The sequence below is a fragment of the Poecilia latipinna genome, unplaced genomic scaffold, assembly GCF_001443285.1.
Source record: "Poecilia latipinna isolate Pla-1442-1.1 unplaced genomic scaffold, P_latipinna-1.0 Scaffold239, whole genome shotgun sequence".
In the NCBI taxonomy this organism is placed as follows: Eukaryota; Metazoa; Chordata; class Actinopteri; order Cyprinodontiformes; family Poeciliidae; genus Poecilia; species Poecilia latipinna.
The window spans coordinates 99,459-125,620 of NW_015112855.1; the positions used below are offsets into that span (position 1 = coordinate 99,459).

The 26,162-nt window shown below is 38.6% G+C and overlaps 1 protein-coding gene across 2 annotated transcripts; it reads right to left on the reverse strand.

Moving 5' to 3' along the window:
- Positions 1-1,625: 1,625 nt before the first annotated feature.
- On the reverse strand, positions 1,626-18,970 carry slc26a6.2 (solute carrier family 26 member 6, tandem duplicate 2). 2 transcript variants are annotated; one of them, XM_015032408.1, is made up of 20 exons: positions 18,541-18,970; positions 17,992-18,131; positions 16,492-16,631; positions 16,028-16,138; positions 15,002-15,177; positions 14,059-14,223; positions 13,824-13,976; positions 13,661-13,743; positions 13,426-13,573; positions 13,202-13,315; positions 10,979-11,056; positions 10,463-10,558; positions 9,822-9,928; positions 9,504-9,573; positions 8,720-8,812; positions 6,657-6,782; positions 6,319-6,465; positions 5,100-5,154; positions 4,171-4,316; positions 1,626-2,373 (listed from the first exon to the last, which is right to left on the reverse strand). In XM_015032408.1, exons 2-20 carry the CDS (start codon positions 18,117-18,119, stop codon positions 2,350-2,352), a joined length of 2,160 nt encoding a protein of 719 aa, XP_014887894.1. In that variant the 5' UTR covers positions 18,120-18,131; positions 18,541-18,970; the 3' UTR covers positions 1,626-2,349. The 2 variants fall into 2 exon arrangements, with proteins under 2 accessions (XP_014887894.1, XP_014887893.1); XM_015032407.1 differs by lacking the exon at positions 18,541-18,970 and having other exon boundaries at positions 6,319-6,472; positions 6,664-6,782; positions 17,992-18,119.
- Positions 18,971-26,162: the final 7,192 nt, after the last annotated feature.

A 26,162-nucleotide genomic window follows, 5' to 3' on the forward strand; every position in this document is an offset into this window, starting at 1 on the left:
AGCTGGTAAGGGGAAACAGTGCATAAGCTTATGAAAGTCTAACCAGTCTGAAAGCGGTCTGCAGCTGACAGCAGTCACTGTTGGACAGCAATCTTAAAACCTTATTTCTGCTGACCTCTACTGGCTTAAGTTCTCACTTTACTGCAATGATTTTAAAGGATTCTTCTCCTTTATTTTTATCTTTTAAAGCACCACTTTTCAACGACTTTCCCCTCGCTGCGTATACGATCTTAAATAAAACTCCTCTTATTTACTTTTGGTTTAGACAAGAGCACCAACGTTCTTCACACCTGGTTGCCTAGTTGAAAGCTTTCTGGACCATTCTTATCCATAAAACAATTTATTATTATTATAAATTTAAACCCTGAAAACAAAATGCAGAGAAGCGTCTAAATGCCATTTAATTGGGATGATTAATGGAGCATCCATTTGTTTCAAAATGACTAAGTTATGATTCACTGTGTTCTCATTCCCAAGAATAAATGACTCATTATACCTGGTTTCAATTTACAAAAGAATGTTGTGGATGAAAATGACTTCTGAGGAACAATAGAAATAAATTTCTTCGCGCTCCTCTAATTGCACACAGGGACATAAAAAAAAAAAGAAGCAGGAATTGATCCAGGACAGAAGATTAGCAAAAGCATTTTTCTGTCACATTTTAGCACTTCTCGCCACATGTGATGCTGGTTCTTGTAAAACGACAGAATGAAAACAGAGAATGTCGCCGCGTGGCAGCCACAAACCTTCATACTTTTTGTCGTTTTGTGTTAAACCAGCACAAAGGAAAGCAATAGCTGTGAAATAGAAGCACGACTTTATTGAAAAGAGAGAAATAACCTAAAAAAAATCTGGTATGTGTTTGTTTCCCCCATTTTTATTGTGATTCTTGTGCAGCCGTTTCCCATCAGAAGCCGCCTAATTAGTAAAACGTTTTCTACCAGATTCGTCTTAACAAACTGCATCATAAAAGTTGTGAAACATTAAAAGCAGAGCTGGCTCATAAAACAACGTGCCATGTTTTGGAAAATTCGCACAGTGCAGAGATCCGCAGCTCTGCTGGGTGGATCTGTTGAAAGGATCGGCCATCCACACAATGAATCTGACATTTTAAGCCATTAGAAATCCCATCAGGAGTTTACCACAAGTCATGTAAGGAACAGAGCAAACATGTGGCAAAAGGTCATCTGATTGGATGAAACCTATAGCTGCAAAATGTGTGTTGCAGGAAACTGAAAACTTACATGCTGGTGGGAGAATTATGATTCTTTATATTCAGCAACACTGATGGGACGATAAGTGGGACTAAATACAGGACAATCCTGGAATAAAACCCTTTAAGCGGTGGCTATTGACTGGGGTGGGACACCATACATGCCGATATTAATATTAATCCAGACCTAAAGTCAATTGGAAAGGCTAGAACATGTATGAAGATGTATTTTCAGAGAGGTTTTTCATCTGGCTGACTGAGCTTTAGCTATTTTGCAAAAAATAAAAAATAAAAATAATAATAATAGGGCAAAATGTCCAGCAAAGCTGGTGGAGATGCGGACCAGAAGACTTGCATTTGGACCTGTAGTTTCCACAAAATATTGACTCAGGAGGAATGAATACAATTGCCATGCTTTTCAAATTTTTATTTGGAAAACAAAACAAAACAAATTGAAAGCAATGTGTCATTTTCATTCCACATCACAATCATAGGCTAAGTTGTGCTGATCTATCATATAATATTTTCCAATCAGCTAAATTGAAGCCTGTGCCTGTAACGTGACAACATTTGAAAAAGCTCAAAGTGCAGAAACACTTCAGTTTCATATTGTTCTAATTAAAACAATGTGCAGATTTTCTGAGAGGGAATTTCTTCTCTCATGCTGCCCGATTTTTTGATTTGACCTGTAATTAATGCAAATTTGCAGTTTAAAAAAACAAAACAAAACATATCTTAGCTAATATTTATTTAGAGATTAAAAATCAACACATTACTGTACACATAAGCAGAAACAAAGATATATTTAAGCAATTAACAAATTATGGTCCAGACGTTCTGATCAACACAGTATATGTACAACATACAGAATAGTAAATAACACTTATTTCAAATGTGTGCACCCATGGTCAAAAATGTGTAGGTTTAGCTAATACAATATAATGATGCTGAATACATTTACTTCAAGCGAATACATTTTGTAGAAAAAAATAATAACAAATCTCCCCTTTAGATTCTTTTCTCAGTAGGTTTCCAAAAAGAGGATGTCCCAGATTTTTCCGAAGCTGTCTGGATAAAGTCCTCCTGCAGAGTCTCTGTCACTTCTCCATAACATCCTTCATCACTTCTCTCAGGACTCAGAAATTTGTTTCTTTCAACTCCTGCGAAGCAAGAAGGACACAGGGAAAAAAAATCGAGCTGAAAAAGAAAAAAAGTCCTTGCACGGAGAAGGAAACTTGACTTTCTAAAATATGTTCTCAGTAGACTTGATCTCAGAGTTTAATGAGGAGGAAAACCGAAGCTGCTGCTTGAAATTGTGACTCAGCATGAATCTGTCTCTGAAGTAATGGCTTGGAGTTAAGTTTTAAATCATCATCTGACACTCTTGGGTTGTTTTGAACTTTTTAAACTGCATTTCTAATAGTGAGCCTTTGAAGTAAATTTAACTGCTTGCGAGTTTTTTTTTTCTGTAACTCTTATGCAGTAATTTCTTTTCACATTAGCTACATTTTGAATATGTGTGCATGTGTGTGTGAGTGATTTTATTGCACACAACACCATATGATCTCATGTTGCCTTTGAAAGAAACACATGTAGGCTGGCTTGCATGCAAAGCTGAGTAATGATCTTTCCATTTGAATCTGCCTATTTCCTCTCATTGTTGTCGTGTGCATGCACTTATAATTATTTCAGTGCTGTTCTGGGTGTAAATCAAATTGATAGTCATGTATTTTATTTATCTATCTTTTTTTTTGCATAATTCCTCTATCATAACAGAAACATAAGGCCGCATCCACAACATTAACACAAGACGGAGCATGGACAAACAAAAGTGTGCAGGCGAGGATGCACAGATGTTTAAATGTGAGGAGATCAGCACAAATGCAAACACAGCCAACGTAAGGCTTTAACTAGGCTATTGGTGTGTTTGTGCTGAGCTCCGGGAGGATGTTTGCAGTCCTGGTCTGGTGGTGGAATGAAGAGTAATCTTCTAGCAAAAAGCAAAGGTTGTCTGCTAAATTGTGCACGGGGAAGCAAAAGTAATTTGACATCAAAACCATGTTAAGTGCAATTATGCACATCGATTCTGTGTGTTTAATTTGCAGTCTCGTTCGAGCCGCATGGACGTGGCGGGGTAAATGAGCAGAGCAAATGGGCCGTATTTTTATCACTGTTTATGGGGAGAAACCTAAGGCACCAACTGCTAAGGGGAACTGAGTCACATTCCCTCGCTTTAGTCTTTAGTTGGCTGGGGATTAAAGTCAGCAAACCTTCAAGTTCTAAAAAAAATAAATAAATCTGTCCCGAAAATAAAAATGGTGAATTTAGTAAATGAACTGAGACAGTAATAACACATCAACAACTTTGGAAGAATTACATAAAGTAATTTGGTGATATGATTCTTAGTATTGAAATGTTGCAATGAAACATGATGTATGGTGCATAAGACTGACATGTCACTGTCATAAACATGACATAATGCATGGCATGAACATGAAGGGGGCTTTATGAATGTTTAGAACTGTTGTCATGAAGTGTTTTTCGTCAAATAATGACACTTTTAATACAGATGTGCATTAAAAGTTGCATCAAAAGTCAATTAAAAGTATCAACTTAGCATTATTTTGTAAATAATTGCAATTTTATGCAAAGTTGCATTAAAACTTACATTAAAAGTAAATTAAAAGAGTCAACTTTGCCGAATGACACTTCATGACAGGTATTATGTCATGTTTATGACAGTGTAATGTCAGTCTTATGCACAACCCTTCAAGTAAAGTGCTACTTGAAATACTTCAGGAAATATGTATGTAAGAATGACAGTAGATAATTTATGAGAGTAAAATATTACATGTAAATTACAAAAATGCTTCCTAAAAATCGTTTCTATTTTCTTTCTTATCCCGTTTTGCCTCAGGATGGACACAACGTCGGTCGACGTGGATGCCTGCTCTTACCTCTTGTTCACATTCTTCATCATACCGACTCTTTGATTTTTCAGACTGACAGTACAGGACCGCATCGTGGATGGAGTTGAAGAGGCAGGACTTTGTCACGTTGCTGCTGAAGAATCCCCCGGCCTGGAGGCTCTCCACCACGCCGCCTAAGCACAACGAAAACATTCAGAGATGAAACGTTGCGCTAAGAAGTGAGAGAAGCTGAAAAGGCACGGAGCAACTGGAGGGATGCAGCAAAAAGAAAATCTGCAGAGTTAAGAGGAGAACAAACAACAAGAGGCTTTTTCTTGTCTTCGGTGAAATGCACTATATTTTATGAACGTACGAATATTTTTGGCAGCTCCATGGTGGGGCTAAACACTTTAAATGAGTCATTTTTTTCTTATCAAGTGCTATCAGCTCGGTGAGGGCTAATTAGTGCTGCTGATCCTTTTGAAGTAAACTGGATGGCTCCCAGCTTCCTGCACCAGCAGATTGTTTGTCCCCCAGAGATCCATGGGCTTTTTTTTTCTCTACATAGAAAATCAGGTCTAAATTTGTCAACCATTATCTAAATATAAACTAGGAGCAAATTTGCAGATATAAAAAAAAGAAAGAAACTGACACACCAGATTTCACCAAAGAAATGCTTATTTTCTCATGATACAGCAAAAAAAAAAAAAAAAAAAAAAAAAAAAAAAAACTCCCATGTGAGCTCAAATTGACTGTCCCCGTCTAGAAACAAAAGAGAAACCAAAATATAAACCTTACATGCTGACAAGGTCTCCTATAAAAACCACACCAATGCAACTTAAGTAAAAAAAAAAAAAAAAATGTTTTTTTCACTTTCAGTTTGACCAAAATTAGTGCAGATATTTGGGTCTTGATTCTGATAACACTGGTTTGTATTCTGGTAACAGGCAGTACAAAAACCTGAAGGCCGGACTTACTTTGGCAGCAAGCTAAAATAACCTCGATGTTGATCTCTCCGTAGTCTCGCCGAATCTGAAACGGAAGCACAAATGTCTGGATCATTTATTTAATCCAGTTCACAGTAAAGTTTAAATGACAATTAAACACTGGAGGAATGGATAAAGTATACTTCACAAAGGTATAAAAAATGTTGGTTTAAAGTTAGAGAATTTATGACATGTTGGCGTGTTTCCATCTTTTTTCCCCTGGAACCTCTTAACCTCTGTGCTCCCCTAGGCTGCTTGCTCCGACGTTCGGCTGTTTATGCTAATTACGTCTTCTGGTACTGGGAGGGTTGATTCTACTAAATCTACTGCCTGCAGGAGAGCTGCTGAGTGTGTGGGAGAGAGTCGAAAAAAAATAAAGAGCTGGGATTTTCAGCAAAAGACTGATACCACGTGAAAAAAATCACACTGACTTTGCTCCAAAATTTATATCAAATCCCAAGATACTTCATGCAAAGGTGTAACTAACAAGCTTTATGAATATCACACGGATACAGACCTCTTTATCTGTTCTGATTGGTTTTTAATAGCGGCTACAAGGGGTGCACCGATTGCAGTTTTTTTGGCCGATCACTGATGACCGATTTTTAAAAATCCTGAACTGCCGATTGCGATTTTGGATGATGATGATTTTCTTTTTTTGTCTAAAATGTCACTAAATATAGAAAGAAAGTCGCTGAGTTGGCAACAGTGTAGACGTGACCCTGTGGGTCAGTCAACCCTCTCTCACAACACAGCAAAATACAACAGTGGTTGATTTTTGCATCTCTCGATATTAAATTAAATCGGAGCCAGTTCATCGGCCGGCCGATTTAATGTTGCACCATAGCGGTTACACTATACAACTCAATTGAAATCCCTCCAAGAAAGTGTTAGATGAGCAGGTGATTCAGAAACTGAGTCTAAACAACATATTTTACAAGAAAGCATCTCACAGCAGCTTGACAAAATGAAGAGGTAGAAACTGGAATGACTAAAACATAATATTTTGTTTTAGCCATTACAGAAAAATTCTGTCAATCAAAAATTCCTACCAGCTCCCTACAAAGGATTTTTTTTTTTAATTTCTGTGGTCAAATTCAACCTTATTTGATTGGATTTGACCACAGGTGATGATCTTATGTGCTACTTAATTTTTTAAAAATAATCAATATTTTGCCTTTGTGCAGTCGTACGGATCCTATTTTCTTACACTTTTAATTGTCTTGACCCCGACTGTGTCCAGGAAGTTCACAGGGCTCAGGTCAAGGATAATGGCCCTTGGCAGCGAGGAGTCCGGATCGTTGTCCACGTCGATGACGGCGATGCCCTGCTGGTGCTCTGAATTTGGCTCCTCCTGCTGGATGGAAGAAGGCACGACAGGAGGTGAAAGCCCCTCCTCCCCCTAAAAAACAAACTTCAATTACCTCCCACAAAAAAAGTTAAAACTGGGGAATCTCCTGAGTAGGAAGATCTGGTATGGCAAAAAAGGAAAAATCTTGTCTGATAAATATTTCTTTAATTTTTTTCCACTCTTTAGCTTTTGCTCACCTTTTGCTCGGCTTTATTCTTCTTGAGCTCTTTCTTCGCTTTCTTGGCCAGTTTCTTTTCATGCCTCTTTCGTTTGGCTTCCAGTTTCTTCTTTATCAACAGCATCTTAGTGATGTCCAGGCCGCTCTAAAGGAAACAGCAAAGAAAATCATCCTTGAGTTTATTTTAAAAGGTCCGTTGACAGGCGAGATCTACTGTAAGTCAACAGAACACAGGTTTATCCAACGAGCCGACTGCAACACCAGAATGAACAGACACACCAGGTTTGTTTGAATGACACGAAGAAACCTCCTTTATGCAAGGACTAAATATGCATAACACTAACTGCTTGTTTTATTTATGTAAGAAACTGAACTTCTCTCCGCGTTGATCCAGTGTGACGATTTCATTCATTTTTATTTCCAAGCGCATGTTTCCTGTAGCACAAGTTTAACCAATTCCTCTCCGTTGCTCCTGCTGGTCCAAGCGTTCAACTCAAACGACTTTATCAACAAAACTTTACAAAACTTCCCACTACATTCGCACAGGAAATGTAGTTGTAGTTGGGAGGTGGATTTCAACACCCTAATCAGTTCCGGCCTTAAATTAGCCTGAGGGATTATTGTAACATGCAAGGTAAAAGTGATAACGGATAAACATGAACATGAAGCTACACTTTAGAACAAGAAAGACTGGGAAAAGAATTAGAACAAAAAAATACAAAAATAAATAAGGAGAACACCTGCTGATATTTTGCATTTTGTGTCCTGCAGGAATGTGAGCGTTTTAATTATGCATGTTGTTGTGTTTATAACCAATTGCAGGCAGACAATTGGTTATATAGGGAGGCAGGATAAATGCAAACATCAAAAGTTTTACACCCAAACGAAGCCCAAACACAGCAATCAGTCATATACCAGTAGGAATAGTTATCCCTTTTCTCATCAAAACTAGAGCTTGATATTAATTAGATTTTTAAAACGTAGACGCTAATTACGCTTTGTTAGCTTTCAAGTGCTCTCTGTGCAGACCATCATCTCTCGTCTTGCATTTCTCATTCATGATGAAAAAGACGAAGAAGTTGTCATCGTCAGATATTAATCACGTTAAAGCAATCACTTCTCCTCTACAGGTCATGCCCCTGAAAGCAGATTGTGAATATCACTAAATTCCTCGATTATCTCCAGTCAACTGAGTTGTCCAGAAACAAAGCCGGACCAGGATTTGTCTGGCGGTGATTCCTCACCCTGTAAACAATCCCTGCAGCCTGTGCATGACGGCTCAATGAGAGCTCATATTAGTGCCTCCGAGATAAGAAAGCAAATGAGAAATGCTTTGGCTTTGACATGCTGACATTTTAATGAATGAGACGTTCCATTATCTCCTTCCCTGATTCAGTCTCTGCACCCCTCTCCGCTTCCGTCTGCTGGCATCTTTTGTCCACGTTCCCTCGATTTGTCTTCCCATGTGCAACAAGGAGACGTGAAAGGAGGAGGAGGAAGAGGAGGAGGAGGAGGAGAAAGATGAGGAGGGAGAAGAAGAAGAGGGGAGAGGCGGAGGATGGGGTGTTGGAGGAAAAACTTAAAAAGAGAGGAGAAATTAGAGGGATGGCGTTTTTAACAATGTCTGTCACGGCTGTGATGTGTGAAAATGGTAACGTGCCTCATCTGTTGTTAGTGTGTCAGAAGTGATGTTTGTAAAAGAGAGGTTGATTGCACAGAAAAATGTGACAAGATGGATTGCAGCTGCTGCTGGTTCTTCTATTTTGCTTGCATGTTGCACGTGTGTGTGTGTGTGTGTGTCTGCATATGAGTCTGCTTGGTTCATTAAATCAGGGCTTAGTGTCCGTCATGGTGCACGCGTGACTCCGATACTGCTTTTGGGTGCAGACACATTAATATATCAGCATGCATGATTATGCGTGTTTTCCTTCAAGGAAAAAAAAAAAGAAAAAAAAAGAAAAAGAGAGCATATTTTGTTGTCACTTTTCAAAATATTAGGGCTTGAAGCCAAGTTTTGAATACATCAAGTCCCATTAGGAGCGGATTGTGGCTTTAATGTTGTGTTTGCCTTCGTGTTGTCACCTTTTCTCCCAGAGCTTCTTGGTACATCTCAGCATTGGCAAAGTAGAGGGTGGCAGAGGAACGGAAGATTAATATTCCTGGCACCTGCTTCGCCTAAAATTAATGAGGTAAACACAGAAAAACATTTAGTAAATGCTCCAGCTAAAGTCAGACTATAAACTAAAGCTAATATTACAGCAAATATCTAATATCTGCACAACATGTTGTACAGATACAATCTGGTTGTTGTCCCTCTAAACTTGAATCATATTGATAGTTGTAACTTGAATCTGCTGGTGAAGTTGAATACGCATGAGGTGCTAAAGTGCATTAAAAAAGTATTAGTACCCATCAGGCTTTTCACATTTTGTCAGTTTACAGTGGCTATGTAATGTATCACAGCAGCAGCAACTCGTTGCATTTAGGCATCTAAATCCAGCCTGGTGTCACAAAATAAATTGGTTGGTGAGTGTATTGTAAAATAGTGAGCAGATTAAACTAATCAGGTTGGCCTATATCTCCTTCCACGGACAAATATCGGCACAAAAATGAAACTGAAAATTAAAAAAATATATATTTTAACATGGACAAATAGAGATGTAAAATAAAATCATTAAAATATATCATTGTTTCTCAAAATATCTTAGCTGTGCCAAATAGACTCAAAAGATACAAACAGGCCAAAAGCATAGAGGTCACAGTACTGACCTTTTCCATGCATGAATGTTAGTTGTTTTTATATATCTTCTCAATTTATGAACCAAATCTCAATAAATGTTTATGTCAAAAGGATTTTAGAATTTACCTTATCATAGTCTTCCACAGGCTTGTAAATGTCAGTGCTTGCCACTTGTCCCAGCAGAGAGTATTTGGGTCTGAAGAACACACAAAACAAAGAAGTGAACTGCACTTCATGTTCATATTTTAGTGCTATATGTTGTAAATGTAAATAAAGTGGCTGGTAAATTTTAGATCTATGTTATCGTGTTGCTTAAAAGGAGGAAAAACATTCAGCGCTTCCCCTACTGCCTCCGAGCTTAGACTCTCTCAGTAGGTGTAACATTTCTAATCCTTCATATATTTAGACTTCATCATGTTGACGTAAGCAGCCGGGTCTCCTTACAGCTGTGTCCTGAAGATGACAGTGAGCATGGAGAAGGCGATGGCAGCAGCCAGTCCCAGGTCAGGGTTCAACAGCACGGTCAAGATGAAGGTGGCCACCCAGACCAGCTGGAGAAACAGAGAATTACATATGAGGACCCAAAACTAAACAATGGCTGTAAAGTATAAGGTTTTAGTAACAAAAACTATCAAGAAAATTTTAATTCCCTGATTGTGTACAGCAAATGAAGTGTTTTGGAGTATTTTGGAGTGGTCTAGTCAAAGTCCAGACTTAAATGCGACTGAGATATATTTTTTTTAAAGCTTTCGTCGTTTTAAAAAAAAATAACATTATAATTTGAAAACTTTGATGTTAATATTCTTGATAATAAAACATTTACATGTATCAACAAAATATATAAGAAATTCCTAAAGGGGATTTTTTTTTAGCATTGGTTCAGTGAACAAGCATTAAACTCCGATGTTTGGAGGATTTACATTAAACCAGCAGAAAAGCAGGAGAGATGTTTCGAGTGATAATATATTGATAATGGAGAATAGATAAAAAAGTGTAAACATTTCATCAAAATTAAAAAAAAGAAAGAAAAGAGAATCTGTCTTTGCTAATAAACATCTTCCTTGCCAACATTTTGGCACACTCACCATGTCGACTTTATTGCTTTTCCACAGAGCGGGGATGTCCAAGAACTGCTTCATCATGCCATGGAGATTAACGAAGATGATGGCAGCCAGCACTGCCTGGAAAAAAAAAAAAAAATCATCAAACAGAGCAATTTGTGTGGGTGTGCTAAACGGAGAATGATGAGATCAACACTGGAGTTAAAGGGCCACTAAAAGGCAACTTGGACATAAACTCAGACATTAAAGTTTATTTTCAGGATTTTAAATGACTGACATGACCTAACAGAGACCTGCGCCTATTAGATGAAGTGGTGAAAAGCATTAGGGCAGGATAAAAAGCATCCCAGACCCTTAAACCTGAACAATCTGGTTGCATTTTAGAGCACAATCCTCAGCTGTGAGGTAAGTCTCTCCTGAGCCGGTCTCAGAGCGGGCCTTGTAATTCTGCACACATTATCCCGCTTGGCTTTGGGTGTGTGTTGTTCACCACTGTGTGCGTGTGTGTGTGTGTGTGTGTGCTAACACACATGCGAATACCTTGGGTAGATCTTCAAAGAGAGATCCAATCCAGAGAGTGATGAAAAGGATAACCACCGCCGATAGAGCCCCAGCAATCTGCGGCGAACAGAAAGGAAAAACAGGCACATGATGAACGGATGGATATCGAGTGAAAAAGATCAGAGGGAAAAACACTAGAGAGTAACTTTAAAGAGATTAACGAGGCAGCGATTAGCAGTGCGAGCTGAAAGAGGGAGAAGAATTAGTGAAGCGTCGCTAAATGTTCGTTTTTTGTTCAAACGGGCTGGTTGGCTAATGACGACATGGGCTTGAATCTGGTTTAAGGTGAAGTGTAGACAGCAGTCTGTACAGCATGTGTTTTAGGAATAACTTATGGAGTTCTTTAAACGTTTTCAAATCTGTCAAGGAGACAAACTATAAATACTGCATCACATTTCTGAGAATTTTTTTCTTCAAAACGTTTCAAGTTTGACTCGAGAAGCTAAGACTTTCCATCGCGGTGTTGAACTTCAGGTGAATAAGGTGGTGGCATGGTGTGTTGCATTCCCTGATATAAACTGGTAAAAATCAATTGAATAAATGTATCAACATATTTTTTGACCTCAATCCTGCGTGGCGGAAAGATAAACTCAGGCCCTGGTCTAACTTTCGTTGCCACAGTTTTGAGTGTTTTAGTCATTTAAATGAAACACTGACCAACATTTTGATGTATTCTGACGGCACTAAACAAATTGCAATGTGTGTTCTGTGACTTTGAATTTTTGTATTTTTGTGATGTAAAGCACTCTGAACTGCCTTTTTGCTGAAACGTGCCACACAACCAAACCTGATTGATTTATTTTAGCTATTAGTCTGAATGTGGGCATGTAGCTGTTTTCTTGTAGCCATTTACAAAATTCTCATTATCAGCACACATCTGCCTTCTTTTGAAAAGCATGTTTTCTTCTCTTTCCCATTTTGAATTGTGGCTGCAGGACACCAGATTCTGTCAGGAAGACGTAGACAACTTATTGAACTTTCCTAAGCACTTTGATCAACTGGAAACTCAAAAGATGATTCAGAAACATTTACTGGTGCTGCTGGTTTAGGATCTATAGAAAGTGGTATTTTTCTTTTAAAAATGTGAAGAAATTAAAAGATGCGTAATTCAGCGCTCTGTATCACAGGTGCTGACATTTATGGAGGGCAAATTACATGCAATGTGAATGAAACAAAATCTAATTTAAAGCCACATTAGTCTTTAAGAGGTGAAAAAAGGCCAGAGCTCAAAGGTCAAAGTAGAATTTCTATGGCCTGAAATGAAAGAGGGAATGAATATCATATCTGGAGCCGTCATGCGACTCTGGTTAACTAGTGCTGTCTGTAATGAACACCATTCACAGGCTCTAATAGGCAACATATTATGTGCTGCAAACCAGACACAGACTTTTTTTTCCTTCTGTCAGGGAAGGTATTGCTTCTTTTTATAGCAGCTGAATGTCAGATCACTTTCTAAACACGTTACAACAAGAAGTAAATATTTAAACATTTAAACATTTCACTTTTAGATCTAGAGTGTCTCCTCTCTTCAGGTGACTCATGCCTTTTTCTGTTTTTGGCAAGTTATTGATGTTAAAGTTAAATCTATCATATTCTTTTTTAAAACAAACTTGTCCATTTGACTGTTCATTAATACCTTTGTTCTTCTGTTACTCGTTGCTAGAGACAAGCACATTTTGTCTCTAGATCTTAGCTTCATTTCTGAAGGAGCCAAATCAGAACTTCAGCAGAACCTCACAACATTATGACCACCTCTCTAATAATGCTCGGTCGCCCCTCCTTCCCCGTTTGCTGCCAAAACAATCCTGACATACATCGACTCCATCAGACTCCCGAAGGAGTTGTGTGTCTGGTACTGGCAGCAGATCCTTTAAGTCCTGCAAGCTGCAAGCAGAGGCCTGTATGGATCAAACCTGTCTGTTGGTCACGTTTACTCGAGACTGCTGTCTGGAAACTGCGGGTATTTTTGGATGTTGGCTGGGGAAAAGTTCCACGTTTACACGCCACCGCCAAGACATCTCGAATCCACTGTAGTTGTCATGCCAGGCCACTGTGCGGCGCTGTGGTTTCAGAATGTCGCTGAACATGCACGCGCTTTTGACCCTTAGCTTCCACTTCATTTAGAAAATAGCAAAACAGCAACTAGTCTCTAATGAACCAGTGCTAATGTAACATTTATATATTCTGTGCATGCATTCCAACCTGGGTTTTTCCTCCGGTGCTTTCCTGAACCAAACTGCGAGACATTGAGCAGCTGATGGCGAAACACTGGAACATTCCTCCAATTGAATTACTTAAGCCAAGGGCGATTAGCTCCTAAATCAAAACAACAACAAAAACAACAACAACAAAAAAAACAAGATTTATACACTATAGTCAACAGCAAAACACATCAGACATTATTGATTAGTCCCCAATCACACTACCTGGTTGCTGTCCACTTTGTAGCCATATTTGAGTGCAAATATTCGTCCCAGGGAGATAGCGATGCCGTAACCTACAACGGCGAGGGCAAAGGCATCCCCAACCACCTGGCCAAACAGGGACATAGCAGGTAGAGCAGGTGGCTGGAGACTGCCAAACAAAGATGGCGGACAGAAGAAGAGACATTACACACTCCTCTTGTACAGAGATGCCAAGTAGTGCATGTGTTTTCCTCACCCAGAGGGAATGGTTCCCACTACATCCACTCCATATCTTTCCTCCAGGTCAACTTGCCAAGAGACAACTGTTGCTATGATTACCTAGAAAGATCATAACAGATCAATTCAATTCAATGGCCTAATTAGTGTTTTAACTCATGCAAACTTTCCTTTGTACTTACAGCAAGTAGCTCCATGGGCAGCGGGACAGGGAGCTTTTTACTCAAGAATGCATTGAGCTCCTTGGCAAGAATGAGGGCGACAATGGACACGATACTGACCACCAACGTGCCAATATTTGTCTTTGGAAGGAGATAGCAGATCTCCACCACCGTCTGAGAAGGAAAAACGAAGTACTGCCATATCATCTTAGAAGGTTATGACCTTACACGTAGAAATAAAAGTGGTTTTTCTTACATAAATCAAGGAAATGGGTCCACTGTATCTCTTTGGGTTGAGACCAAAGGCATATTTCAGCTGAGAAACAATGACGTGTATGGCAGCTCCTGTTGTGTAGCCTCGGACGAGGGGTTCGGACAGGTAAGTTACCACGAAACCAAACTGGACCAAACCGAGCAGAATCTGCACACATGGGAAACAGAACTCTGAATGTTTGCAATCAGGAAGTTTTGCAAATGTTTTTACGTTTAGGCAGATTTGCTTGCACGTGGGAGAGATGACTTTAAGTTGAAATCCTGCTCTAAATCTTCATTGGAATTGTTTTAAAAAAAAACTGATTCAGGATCCTCTTAGGGTATTTGTGTTTTTCTATTTTCTGCCTTTGAATCAACCAAAATGTGGCAATTTGTTGATTTTCAACCCCGTTTGCTTTCCACTTGGTGAGATATTTACTAGTACAAGGCCAAAAGACATTCAAAGCACTACATTTTCCTGAAATTGCACAGCTTTCTCCTAAAGATATCATTTTTCCTAGAAAGGAATTGTTCTGCCATCTTCACCTTTTATCCACAACGAAAAAACAAGAAACATCAAGAACGTATAATTGCTCATGTATAATCTTTAAAATCCGAATAATTTTGGGCATTTCTACTTTTGCACATCAGACTTCTGAGCCCAGCTTGGATATTTTACTTGTTAAGTACAAAACTGACTCTGACTGTCAGACTGGAAATCTCTCTTAGACGATCAAGTCATGTTGTGGATAAATACTCTTTGCAGACTCAGTATTAGCACTCATTTTTTTTTAGAGTGTATGAAGTGTTTTATTTGCACTAAACTGTGTTGTTTAAAACGTGTGTCTTGCAGGAAGCATTTCGTGAGCTGACGCCGCTGGTAGATAGTCATCGTCCAGCATTCACTGATGTGTAAATGAAGCTGCAAAGTCTGCTTTACAACGCACCTGAAACAAGCCCGATATAAAAGTGACTGCAACAGCTATTCGGACCCGCTCTTGATCCCGGGAAGCGAAGTCGATGTCGCTGTTGTTGGTCACGTTGTTCCAGAACTCAAAGTCAGAATCTGGTGCCAGTCGGTCGACCACCCCTCCTATCATTACGCTCATCACTGCGTATGTTCCTGAGGAAGGACGGCACAATTAGAAAAGATTGATCTTAACGATTTAATTGCAGCTCTGGCTCCTTTTATCTGTGGCTGTTGTCCTGTTGGAAGATCAATCTCAGCCTCATTCTCTAGTGTTTTGTAGCCTCTATCAGGTTTTCTTCCAGGACTGTCCTGAATTTAGATCCATCCGTCTTCCCCATCCGCTCTGATCAGCTCAATCCGAGCCCAGCGGTGTCGTTTCCCACTAACTGGGAATGATTTAAAGCAAACTTGAGGGATTAGATTATTTAATTCTGTTCTAAAAAGAGAGAGAAAAAAGAAAGCCTCAGTCCCTTATCATTTTTAACATTTCAAGTTAGTCAAGCTTAATCGTCATCCCCCCAAAGTTGATGTAATCAAGAAACGTGTTCCCACAGACACAATTTAATATTTTATCCAACTTCAATGCCAAATATCTTGTTTTCAAATTAACATTTCAAAATTATGAATACAGAAGGCAGCTTGTTTATTTGTTCAACAATTAAAGCAAAAATGAATCTGCCAACAAGGACTAACGCATACCAATAACTTAGGTATGAATAGCTGCTTTAATAACTTTTACCAATCACTGTATTCTTCCAGTCCACCTTTGGATGCGTTAGACTTTTTAAGTCCCTGGATATTCCTTTTATCAACCTTGTTTTATTGTCGCAATAGAATGTAAAGTGGTAAATCTCCAAGACAAGATCGGTTTCAAAACAGATTTGTTTAATCACAACTTTTCCACTATTACTTTCAGTTCCAAGAGATGCAATGATTTTTTTCTGGGAATTGGATCAGTTGCCAGTTATAAAAGCAACTTAATGGGTCACTGCAACAAACCTACCAATCGAGATGTGCTTCGATGTGCCAAAAATGAAGTAGATGAGGACTGGGTAGAAGGAGGAGTAAAGACCAAATACCGGAGGAACGGATGCCAGGAGTGCATAGGCCATGCCTACAGGGATACAAACACAAAGAGAAATAATAGTTTCTGCCATACAAAGACTTTTTATGGCTGTAGAAACTAGTTGGGCTCCTACCCAGTTCATCTCAATAACTTGAATGCAGCCGAGAATGAGTTAGAAGACCAGGGTTCACTACACTTTAGGAAAGACTGAGCTGAAAACTGAGTGTTTTATGGTCAAACCAAAACAAAGTCAAAGAAAGCTTGACTTGTTTATTAAAAGACTGACTGTCTTGGTACTAATTAACTTACCACCATAAACAAATCATTCATGGCTCCGTCTCTCCCTTCTGATCCTGCAACCATCCCCACCTCCACCCACACCCACTGGCGCTCCGTCTCACCCTGCGGGAGCTGCATGATCCCCACGCTGATTCCTGACACCAAGTCACCCAAAGCGTTTTCTCTGAACGCGTAGCGAGGCAGCCATGATGCAACAGGAAACGTCCCCAGCATGCAGTTCTTCACCTTGGGTCCAGTACAGCTGAGCGTGTCGAAGTGACAGAAAGAAAAAAAACAAAAGACAAGAAATTTAGAACATAACACTGATATCAGCTCTGAAGTATATTCCAGTACCTAATTTTAAAATTAACTCCCAAGCCAACTGGAAATGTTTTTGTGTTGATTCGAGCTCATTTGGGATGTTGACTCATCATGTTTCCCTCCATAGAAGGACCCGGCGCCTTTAGTTTTAAGTAAATCACATTCAAGCCACCAAACTTGGGGAATTTGATTCAAATGTAACTTTTCACATCCTCACTTGGCAGGGTTAATGATTCCGGGAACATGTGACTTTGCAGCTGCATTTATTTTTAGCGACCCAGTGTGTGACATGATTTCCACAACCACGTGTGTTTATTTCTGCTTTCTGTATTTGCTACTGCAGAAAGCAGTTCTCTGAGTGTTAGAATCGAAAAAGTACTTTTATGAAGTGAACAAATGAGTTCATGAATGAGAAAAAAAATCAGTTTTAGGTATTTCACAATTTATTTAAGCATTTGCAGCTCGCAAAATAAAACTAATTCCTGTGACCGTGAAATAATTACCTTTAGCATCTCCATATGTGTTTTGTAAAATAAAATACAGATTGTTATTAGTGAGAATAAGATGTACACATTCTACATAAATAATATATAATAATTTGTTTCCAGTTTTATTTAATTATTGACCGAAATGAGTTATGAATTTATTAAAACCCTGACCTACAGTCAGATGAGGCTGAAGTAACTAAAGACGTGGAGGATGCACCACTTGATATGTCTGATAGGTTAAAAAAAAAAAAGTAATTTATTAAGAATTTGAAAAAATGCCAGCTTTTTAACACTTTGTATTTTTCCACTCAATTTGTCACATATTTATTTCAAAGTCCTTCTGAGTGTCACGATCCGTGTGTCTGTGTCTATGTCTTAGTCCCTGTCTAAGTGCGCTTATCCAGTAGAACTGCGTAGTCCTGGATAGTGTAAGCTCCCATTTTCAGTCCTGTTTAAATTCATCATCATCTTCACCACTACCAACCACTACCAATTGGTGGTTGGTAGTGGTGAAGATGATGCAGAGACCCAGGTTATGGTGAAGATGATGATGAATTTAATAATAATGATGCTCGTAACAGTCCAATACAGGCAGCACGGCGGAGAGATTAGCACACAGCTAAACACCGGTAGCAACTGATAAACAGGACTGAAAATGGGAGCTTACACTATCCAGGACTACGCAGTTCTACTGGATAAGCGGACTTAGACAGGGACTAAGACATAGACACAGACACTGACACACGGATCGTGACACTGAGTGGACATGTGCTTTTTGACATGGAAGGGAAATAAATAATGGCCTGGATTTACCTGGCTGAGTCTTTTATTTTGTCGAGCAGAGATGGTTTGGTGAGGCTCTTCTCTCCCATCTCATCCAGATCGCCTTCGTCCAGGACATTCCTGTTGACCTTGTAGGTCACTCGTCTTCTTCCCTCCATGGCTCCAATGAGCTGCCAGCAAATTCTCAGTTAGTATTGGAAAACATTAGAGCCACATCGGTGGCCCCGTACGTATTGAGGCATATGCTACTGTGTTAATGCTGTCAAGTAGTCAAAGTTTCTCATCATTTTTTTTAAAGTACATTCGAAAGGCTTTTCTGTGACTGATTGACTTTTTATGACTGAGTTATTGCTTCTGACTGATTCACTGTTTTGAATTTGAAGTTATGTAACTTGGTGAAAAATGTTCTGCTGAAGCTGATCAGAACGGCTGATAAAGACAGTAAAAAAAGTTTATCTGAGTGGTTTGCAGCAAAATATGAGAAAAATATTTTTGAGACCCCAGCATGTGATTGGTTAATTTAAAATGCAGTTTTATATTTCAAACTTGTGATAAAAAAAAACAACAACTAATAATTACCTTGGTGTATTTCAGTAAAAAAACCAAAAATAAATAAAATAAATAAAATAAAATTCCAATCTTCAGCTCCCAAACTTAGACACGAATCCTGGATTCCTTTGAAACTCTGATGAGAACCATGCAGGTTTGATGCTACATAATATAAATGCTTCTGTCTGATGTTCAGATATTCTGTTCAGAAGCTCCAAATCCAAAAATAATCAGGACTTTAATAAAATGCTTTTAAATGTCTATTTTCCCCCAGTGAGGCTTCCTCATAAGTCATACGTTTGCACTTCTCTCTTTGTGGTGAATAAATCCAGCCTGAGCACAGAGACGGTTCCTGGAGGACAAACTCCAGAGTTTTCCATCAACTCCAAGCACCTCAGAGCTAAATGTCCTCGAGGGTGTCACTTGCACAACTGTGGACTAGCTGCTCCTCTGTTGTGGCTTAAGTGCCTCAGATACTGATACGACACCAGACTTGGTTAAGGAGAGTCGGAGCAAAGTTCTTTGAATGCAAAGAACAAATGGAAACAGAGGAGGCAGAGGTAACTGTTGTCCATGCACGTTGTGTGTGTGTATGCGTGTGTGTGTGTGTGCCAGGTTTATATATCCTTATGGGAACCTATTTGTGTCTACAATGTGAGGTTATGGGGACCATTGCTCCTTGTGGATACATTTTCTTGGTCCCCATGAGGGAAATTGTTGTTTTTGGGATAGTGGTTAAGTATGTGATGGATAGGGTTAGGGTTAGGATTATGGTAAGGGTTAGGGCCGGGGCACCCATGTGTCTGGAGTTTAGGCTGTAGAAATTAATGGAAGTCAATGTGAAGTCCCCACAAGTGATGAAAACACAACTGTGTGTGTGTGTGTGTGTGTGTGTGTGTGTGTGTAAGCGTGCGTGTGTTTTATTACTGACTAAATGAGTCAGCACACTGCGTTTTTACCACTGCAATCCCAGTTTTCAAAATTTCAATAACTCACATGATGCAAAGACTATGTTTTTAAAAATTCTGTAAAAGTAAACCAAGTGGATGTGAGTTTAAGGACATGCGGATCTGCAGAATTTATGAAGCACTCTTTAAACTGTGCAAAAGCTCTTACATGTGTTTTATCTGTTCATTATTATTTATGATAAGATTAGCGTGTAATTTCCCTCTTGTCAATGGTGTCCTTGCTCATTTGGTTTCACAATTGTGCCAAAGGAATGTGGAAAAGTCTTTTAAATAACTGACACCGCTTGCCTAAACAGGGTTTAGACTTATTAACTTCCACGACAGAAGGATTAACATCACTAATTTCTACTTACAAACTGAATATGCAGAGAACCGAGAGGCACACTTACAATTAAATCAAAACGACTGCCATTCGGAACAATGTTCACTGTGAAATCTTTTATCGGCCACACATGTTTCAAAGGTCAGGTTGTATTTTCCTCAACTAAAAGCAGCTTTCCAGGGATTTTTATTCAAAGTTTCCACATCACTTTCATGAAGAGTTTCACCACTGCCCCGATGCTGCCGTGGAGGCAGCACGAATGCACACTAACGCAATGTTTACCGAGTAATTTATGATTAGCCTTAATGATTGAAAGGCTTAATGGACACATGGTTAATGATCAACGTCTTTAAGGAGTTCATCTCAAGCGCTGACACATCTCATTTAGCTCAGGTCCACTCACGGTCAGTCACGGAGCAAGCAAGTGTGAAAACATCTAAAGAGTTATTCAAAATTAAATAGTGATGTATTTATTCTTAATTGTGTCATTTTTAATAAAAAAAAAACAGATATGCAACAGCATTAAAAATATAGTTGGGTAATAAGGCATGGATTGTAATTGTAGTATAGTTCTTAAAAAGCTAACTGAGGACTAAGAATACTAAACTTGCAAGCGATATTTGTAAAAAAAAAAAACTGTAGTGTATGTCTGTCCTGGATGTTGTTTGGACAAAAGTAACTTATTCTTTTTTTAATCATTGTTAAAAACTCCTAATCTCTCTCTGCATACAGCTTCAGGTGACCAGACCAAGCTCTGCACCGGTGGTGGCTGCATGGTTCTGTTGCATTCTCCTTATGAGGAGACGGTTCTGGAGTTTTCTCAGCACTCCCAGTCAGTTTAAAGTCTTCTTCTGGACAGTAAATGTGGCTCCATGACGTTTCAAATTTGGCTCATGCTGGATTTGTTTGTGTATAGTAAAACAAACAAACAAACAAAAAATCACCCAACGTTAGCGTCCCATAATTGTATGAGTCGACATCCAGCACTTGTAATTTTTGCACTTGTAGCTCTGCCTAATGGTGACACTGGTGTGTTGACAGCTTCCATTTCTGGGAAGAGTTCAGCTTGTGTCACAGGTGACAGTTCAAGTTAAATGAGGGGAACTTTGACACCACGGGGTTTTCCTATAGGATAATGGTCGCAAACACAAACAAAACCTGTTTTTGGAGTGAATAAACGTTAACCTTCCAGAACTGACTAGACCTTCAACCTTGTTGAAGATTTAACATCCCTTCTTAAAAAGTAGCACCTAACCAAAATACCAAGCACTCTCAGTGACCTCTCTCAGAAGAGTGGCCAAATATCCATCTAGAACTGTGCAAGAAGCCAGACAATGGCTGCAAGAAATGTGCCTTATTAAACATATTTAACCAAATATCAGTAAGGGTGTACATATATTTTTATGTTTGACCATGATTACAACTGCACTCATTTAAAAACTATTTTGTACTTATTTTTTTTTACTGTGTATTAAATATAGCATCTATAGCACCTTACACAGTTAGACTGTGTAAGGTGACCTTGGGGGTCAAGAAAGGCGCCTACAAATAAAATGTATTATTATTCCTATCTATCTGTCTGTCTGTCAGAGAAATTACACATGTATTCAAATGTGGACACCAAATTATTATTTGTCAAAGTTTGTTACATAATCATTCCAGCTCCAGTTAATATGCATCATTTAAAACCCTTAAAGGATTTTCAAGTGAAAGTCCGTCTTGCATTGCTAAAGATTTTTATTTTAATGTAAAATACAACCAATGGACCAATGGAAAAGGGAGAACAGTCGGACCCTGACTGAACTGCCTGGATTAAAATCCCAGAAAGAGGTGCAAAGATAAACTGAGAAGCATAAAATTGTTTTTATGCCTGTCCTACTTGTGAGCGGTGGTAAAACTTTGTACAGACGAAACTTTGGTTTGACCTGGTTTCTTTCCCCGCCGTGGTGAGACATTCAAATTAAAAAGGCATCAAAGTCTAACCTTTACCTTTATTCGCTTGGTTTTGGAGTCGTGTTTTGCTCGCTCAGCTACTCATTGACAGACGGCGCCACTGTCACGTCGTTTCTTCTTGTTGATTTGTGAGGGAATTTTGACTCAGCCTAAAATGTTCAATGAAAACAACATGCAGTCAGGCCATTTCGCACATTTTGTAAACATTTTTACAGCTTCCAGCTGGAACAGCCTGTTCCGTGTGTAAGAGGTGAACTTTGCCAAGGCTTAAAAATATGTCCTGATATGTTCTGGTTTATAGAACCAATAAGAAAAGAGATGAGTCATAATTGTAAAAATAACCGGGATAATATTTATTTTTTTTGTATAATTTATGGAAAGCAGAAGCAACCAATGAATTAGGATCTAAAGATAGACCTTTACATTAACATGATCTTTTACCTGCTGTGTGATTTGTTGTCTCACCTAGATAAAGAGAAGCATAATTAAAGTCAAATTCTTGATAAAGTTTTTAGGAAAAATGACAAGAAAGATTAAAACTCTTAATGTGCTTAAAAAGAACCCAAGAGACGAAAAACAAATGTAATCCTCACTACTCCATTTTATTTATTTTTTGGTTCAGTTTTGATGAGACAAAATGTAAAAAAAACTCAAACAAACAAACAAAAGAACTTTAGTGAGGCAATGTAGGTGTGTGGGTGAGTGATTGGAAACTGGAATTGGATTGGAAAAGATGTCAAGAATCACAGCTGGATGTGGAAACCTGTCCTAGAAATGCCACCACATGCACACGGACACCGAGGACGGCCCGGTCTTCCCTGAGCAGGTCAGTCTGAGAACGCGCAATGTGGAAAAGAAAATAAATAAATCACAGAGAACATCATAAATCTGTTTCCATCTTCTTCACACACGTGTTTACACAGGGAGGCAAACAGGAAGAGATAAGAGGTCTATCAGCATGTCTTATCTGGAAACTGAAGAGTACGCTCAGCCAGGTGAGGATGTTTATCACATTTTGAGTTTACAGCATGCAGTCTAGTCTTGTCCCATATCATAAAAAGACGCAGATGTGTTTGAGGAATGGAGAGGAGCTACAGCGAGCAATCACGCTTAATTAAAATAGCAACTTCTGGTTTGGATGACTGACAAAAGGGAGCCGGACAGTTTTGTTGGGGTTAAAATCCTTGGCAAAAACTGAATCAAAAGGTCAGAAGGAATCATAAATAAGAATCTGCGAACTGCACTTCGCCCTTTTCTCTGTTGTCTCATCTTGCAAAGTGGGAGAAAAAAAGAAAATGAAGCAGTGAGCATCTGTGCGACAAGGCTGCGTTGCAAACACCACCTGGGTTGTCTGTTGAGCAAGTTGTGGTTTGGATCAGCAAAGAGCAGAGAACTCTCCGGGGAATCCAGAGAGGGAACATTAAGTCATTTTCTTATTTGGTCCCAAGGTTGCTGACAATCATACAAACTTTACTTGACATTGTTATCTATTGACCTTATGTATATGCAGCTCTGGGAACAATGAGGAGCCCACTGCATTGAACCCCACTAAAAACCCCCACTGGTTATTCCACCAATTATTGGTTTCTGAACTCTTCCTGAGTCAAAACATTAGCATTGTTGTTTCTAAATGAACATGAGCTTCGTTTTCTTTGGATTATTTGAGCTGCATCTTTTTCGTTATTTTGACCATTTCTCATTTTCTGAAAAAAATAAAAATAAAAAAACTAAATTTGTGCTTGTAATTTCAGAGACATGTTGTCAGTAGTTCGTAGAATAAAACATCAAAGTTCATTTTACTCAAACATTTACCTATGAAAGGTAGTCAGAGAAACCGATCATTTTAAGTAATGTCTCATTTTCTTTCTAGAGCTGTATATCTTGCACAAACATATTAAAATGACTTAAAACAGGTTGAAAATTTTTTAATATTTCAATGATCGTGTCCAATCTACAAGTTAAAAAAAAATCTTTACAGCCACAAACACCAGTGTATTTAGTCCCATTTATTCTTAGAAAACCATAAGAAGTTTTATTTGTTGTTTGCCACAGACTGTCAAGGGGACAGCATGTTTAGTATACTAAAAGTGTTTAGTATGCTAAACACTTTATGCTAATACCTAATAAATAGCTAACATGCTTATTTTAGGGAAAAGGCTAATGCTAATGCTACCACTGCTAATGTTTGTGCTAATAATAGAAGAAAAACAAATAATAAAGATACATTCTATTGACAGTAGACCAATAGGTGCCTCCATGCATTGCTTCAAGCTCCCCCTATGCATTGCTGTGGCAGGATCCAAATAGAGTAAAATGTGGTTCTACAAAGCATTGACTCAATATGAATGTACATTAGAGCTTTGTTTTTTTTCCTTTCTATTTCTTAGAATTTTACTTTATCTTTTGTTTCTTTTTACCCTTCCAGTTCCCAAATATGAATTTCACATAAAATCCAAACAAAATCCACAGAAGACGGTGACTACAATGTGACAAAAAGTGGAAAAAGTTTGGTCAGAGCACTTCTGCATGACCACTGTTCTGTTTCTGATCTTCTGTTTAAGTTTGCTGTTTTGGCAGCTTTGTTTTGTCCACCGCTTTGGACTTTGTTTAGACGTAATGACAGTTTGTTGGCATTCCTTCCCGTGGAGATCACTTAGATGTTTTTCAGAATCTGGGTCGAGTTTTTACATTGGGCCAATCCTTGTGCTTTCCACTACCGTCCAAAAACAACTATTTGCACACCACCAAACCTACAAAAACATCACAACAGGGATCGATACAGTTTTAGGAACTTAAAAGTTATTTCACTATTAAAACAAAAGAAAATATAAAATAGATAAAATTACATTACTAAGGTTAAAACAAAAACTTTTTTTACAAATAAAAATAAAATTACACTTAAAATAAAAAGATACATCCTTTATATTAAAGAAATCCAATCTTGAACAGCTGTAAGTTAAAGACACTTCTTACAGATAAATTTCTTTTTTCCTGCCAACAATAGCAGATACAAAAGGAGCTCAATTAGCCATCTCTTTTGTGCCATCATTGTTTAAACACCCACTCAGGGAAAAAAAAAAAAACATTCCAGAAAAAGATGTAAATGTGTTATTAACTAGGGGTTAGATCGTAAAAGAACAATATTTAAACAGTGCACAGTTTAATAAGTGGTTATTTTGTGGCCTTTTGAGGGCTTTAGTAGTTAATTAGTTCGCTCTGGGATCAATCAAATAAAACAAATACATGCCAAGTTTATTCATGGAGGGGCTTCCTCAAAGAAACCAGCAGTATGTGATGCAGTTAATGTATAATGGACCACCGGGAGGGGGCTCGAGGGGAGAGCAGAACAGCAGCCACACGTTAAACAGACTGAAGAGAAAATAAAATGCAGAGAACAGAGAGGACTGACAGAAACTCAGGGATCCTCTGAGTCCAGACAGACTGCCTGTGGTGACAGTTTGGTGTTTTGGTGTGTGACAGATGGTGAATTTAATCCTGAAATTTATTTTCAGCATGTTTCGGCTGTATCCTGATTGCTGTGTTCAGAGTTTTGTGTGAGGTTGGCAAAATTTTGACCGTAATTGTGGATTTTAGTGCCGCTTTCAAAAGAAAAAGGATTCAGCAAGGATATAAAAATATATATAGCATCAAAACATTTATGCATTTAACATAAACCTACTTTTTAAATGCTTTTCCATTATGTTCAAGAATTGAGATCTAGATACTTCTCCAGTCCTCGATGTGCAGTTTGAATCAGGTTGAACATTTGTTTCCAGAAATGAAGCTGTAGAACGATCATTAGTGACCTTTTTCCCACCGGTGACATTTCACATACGCCAGTCCACAGGAGATCATCAGGAGCCGTGTCAGTGGGACTCGTGTCTGCCAATCAGTCTCAAGGCCTCTCAGCATATTAACTGTCTGAATCCAATTAAGAATTATTATGTTATTAAATCCCATCACTCCACGGCTAAATTTGTCGCACAGCATTTGCTCAACTTTTTCTGCCTTCCTTTCCTGCAGCAGGAGCAGAAGTGTTTCCCCCGCCCTTAAATATGCGGGTGCATTGCCAAATGCTTCATGTGACGAGAAAAATACCTAAAATTGTTGGAAAACATGGGAAAATATTTTTTCGAAGCTGCAAATAAAAGTTCCAGTTTGGTGGGGTTTTTTTTTTTTTTTTTTTTTAACTTCCAGCTTCCTGAAAAGTGCTCCACCTCTGTATCTGTGAACTTTTTTTTCTTGTCAGACAATAGACAACAGATACCCTGCGTGTTGTGAGCAAACAGAAGTGATGAGATGAAAGCTAGACAAGCCAATTTGTCTTTACTTCCAGGCTTTGCTATCCTCCTCGGTTTGCATCAGTACGAGTTCTGCGACATACCGTCAGACTCCAAAGAGCTTTAAGA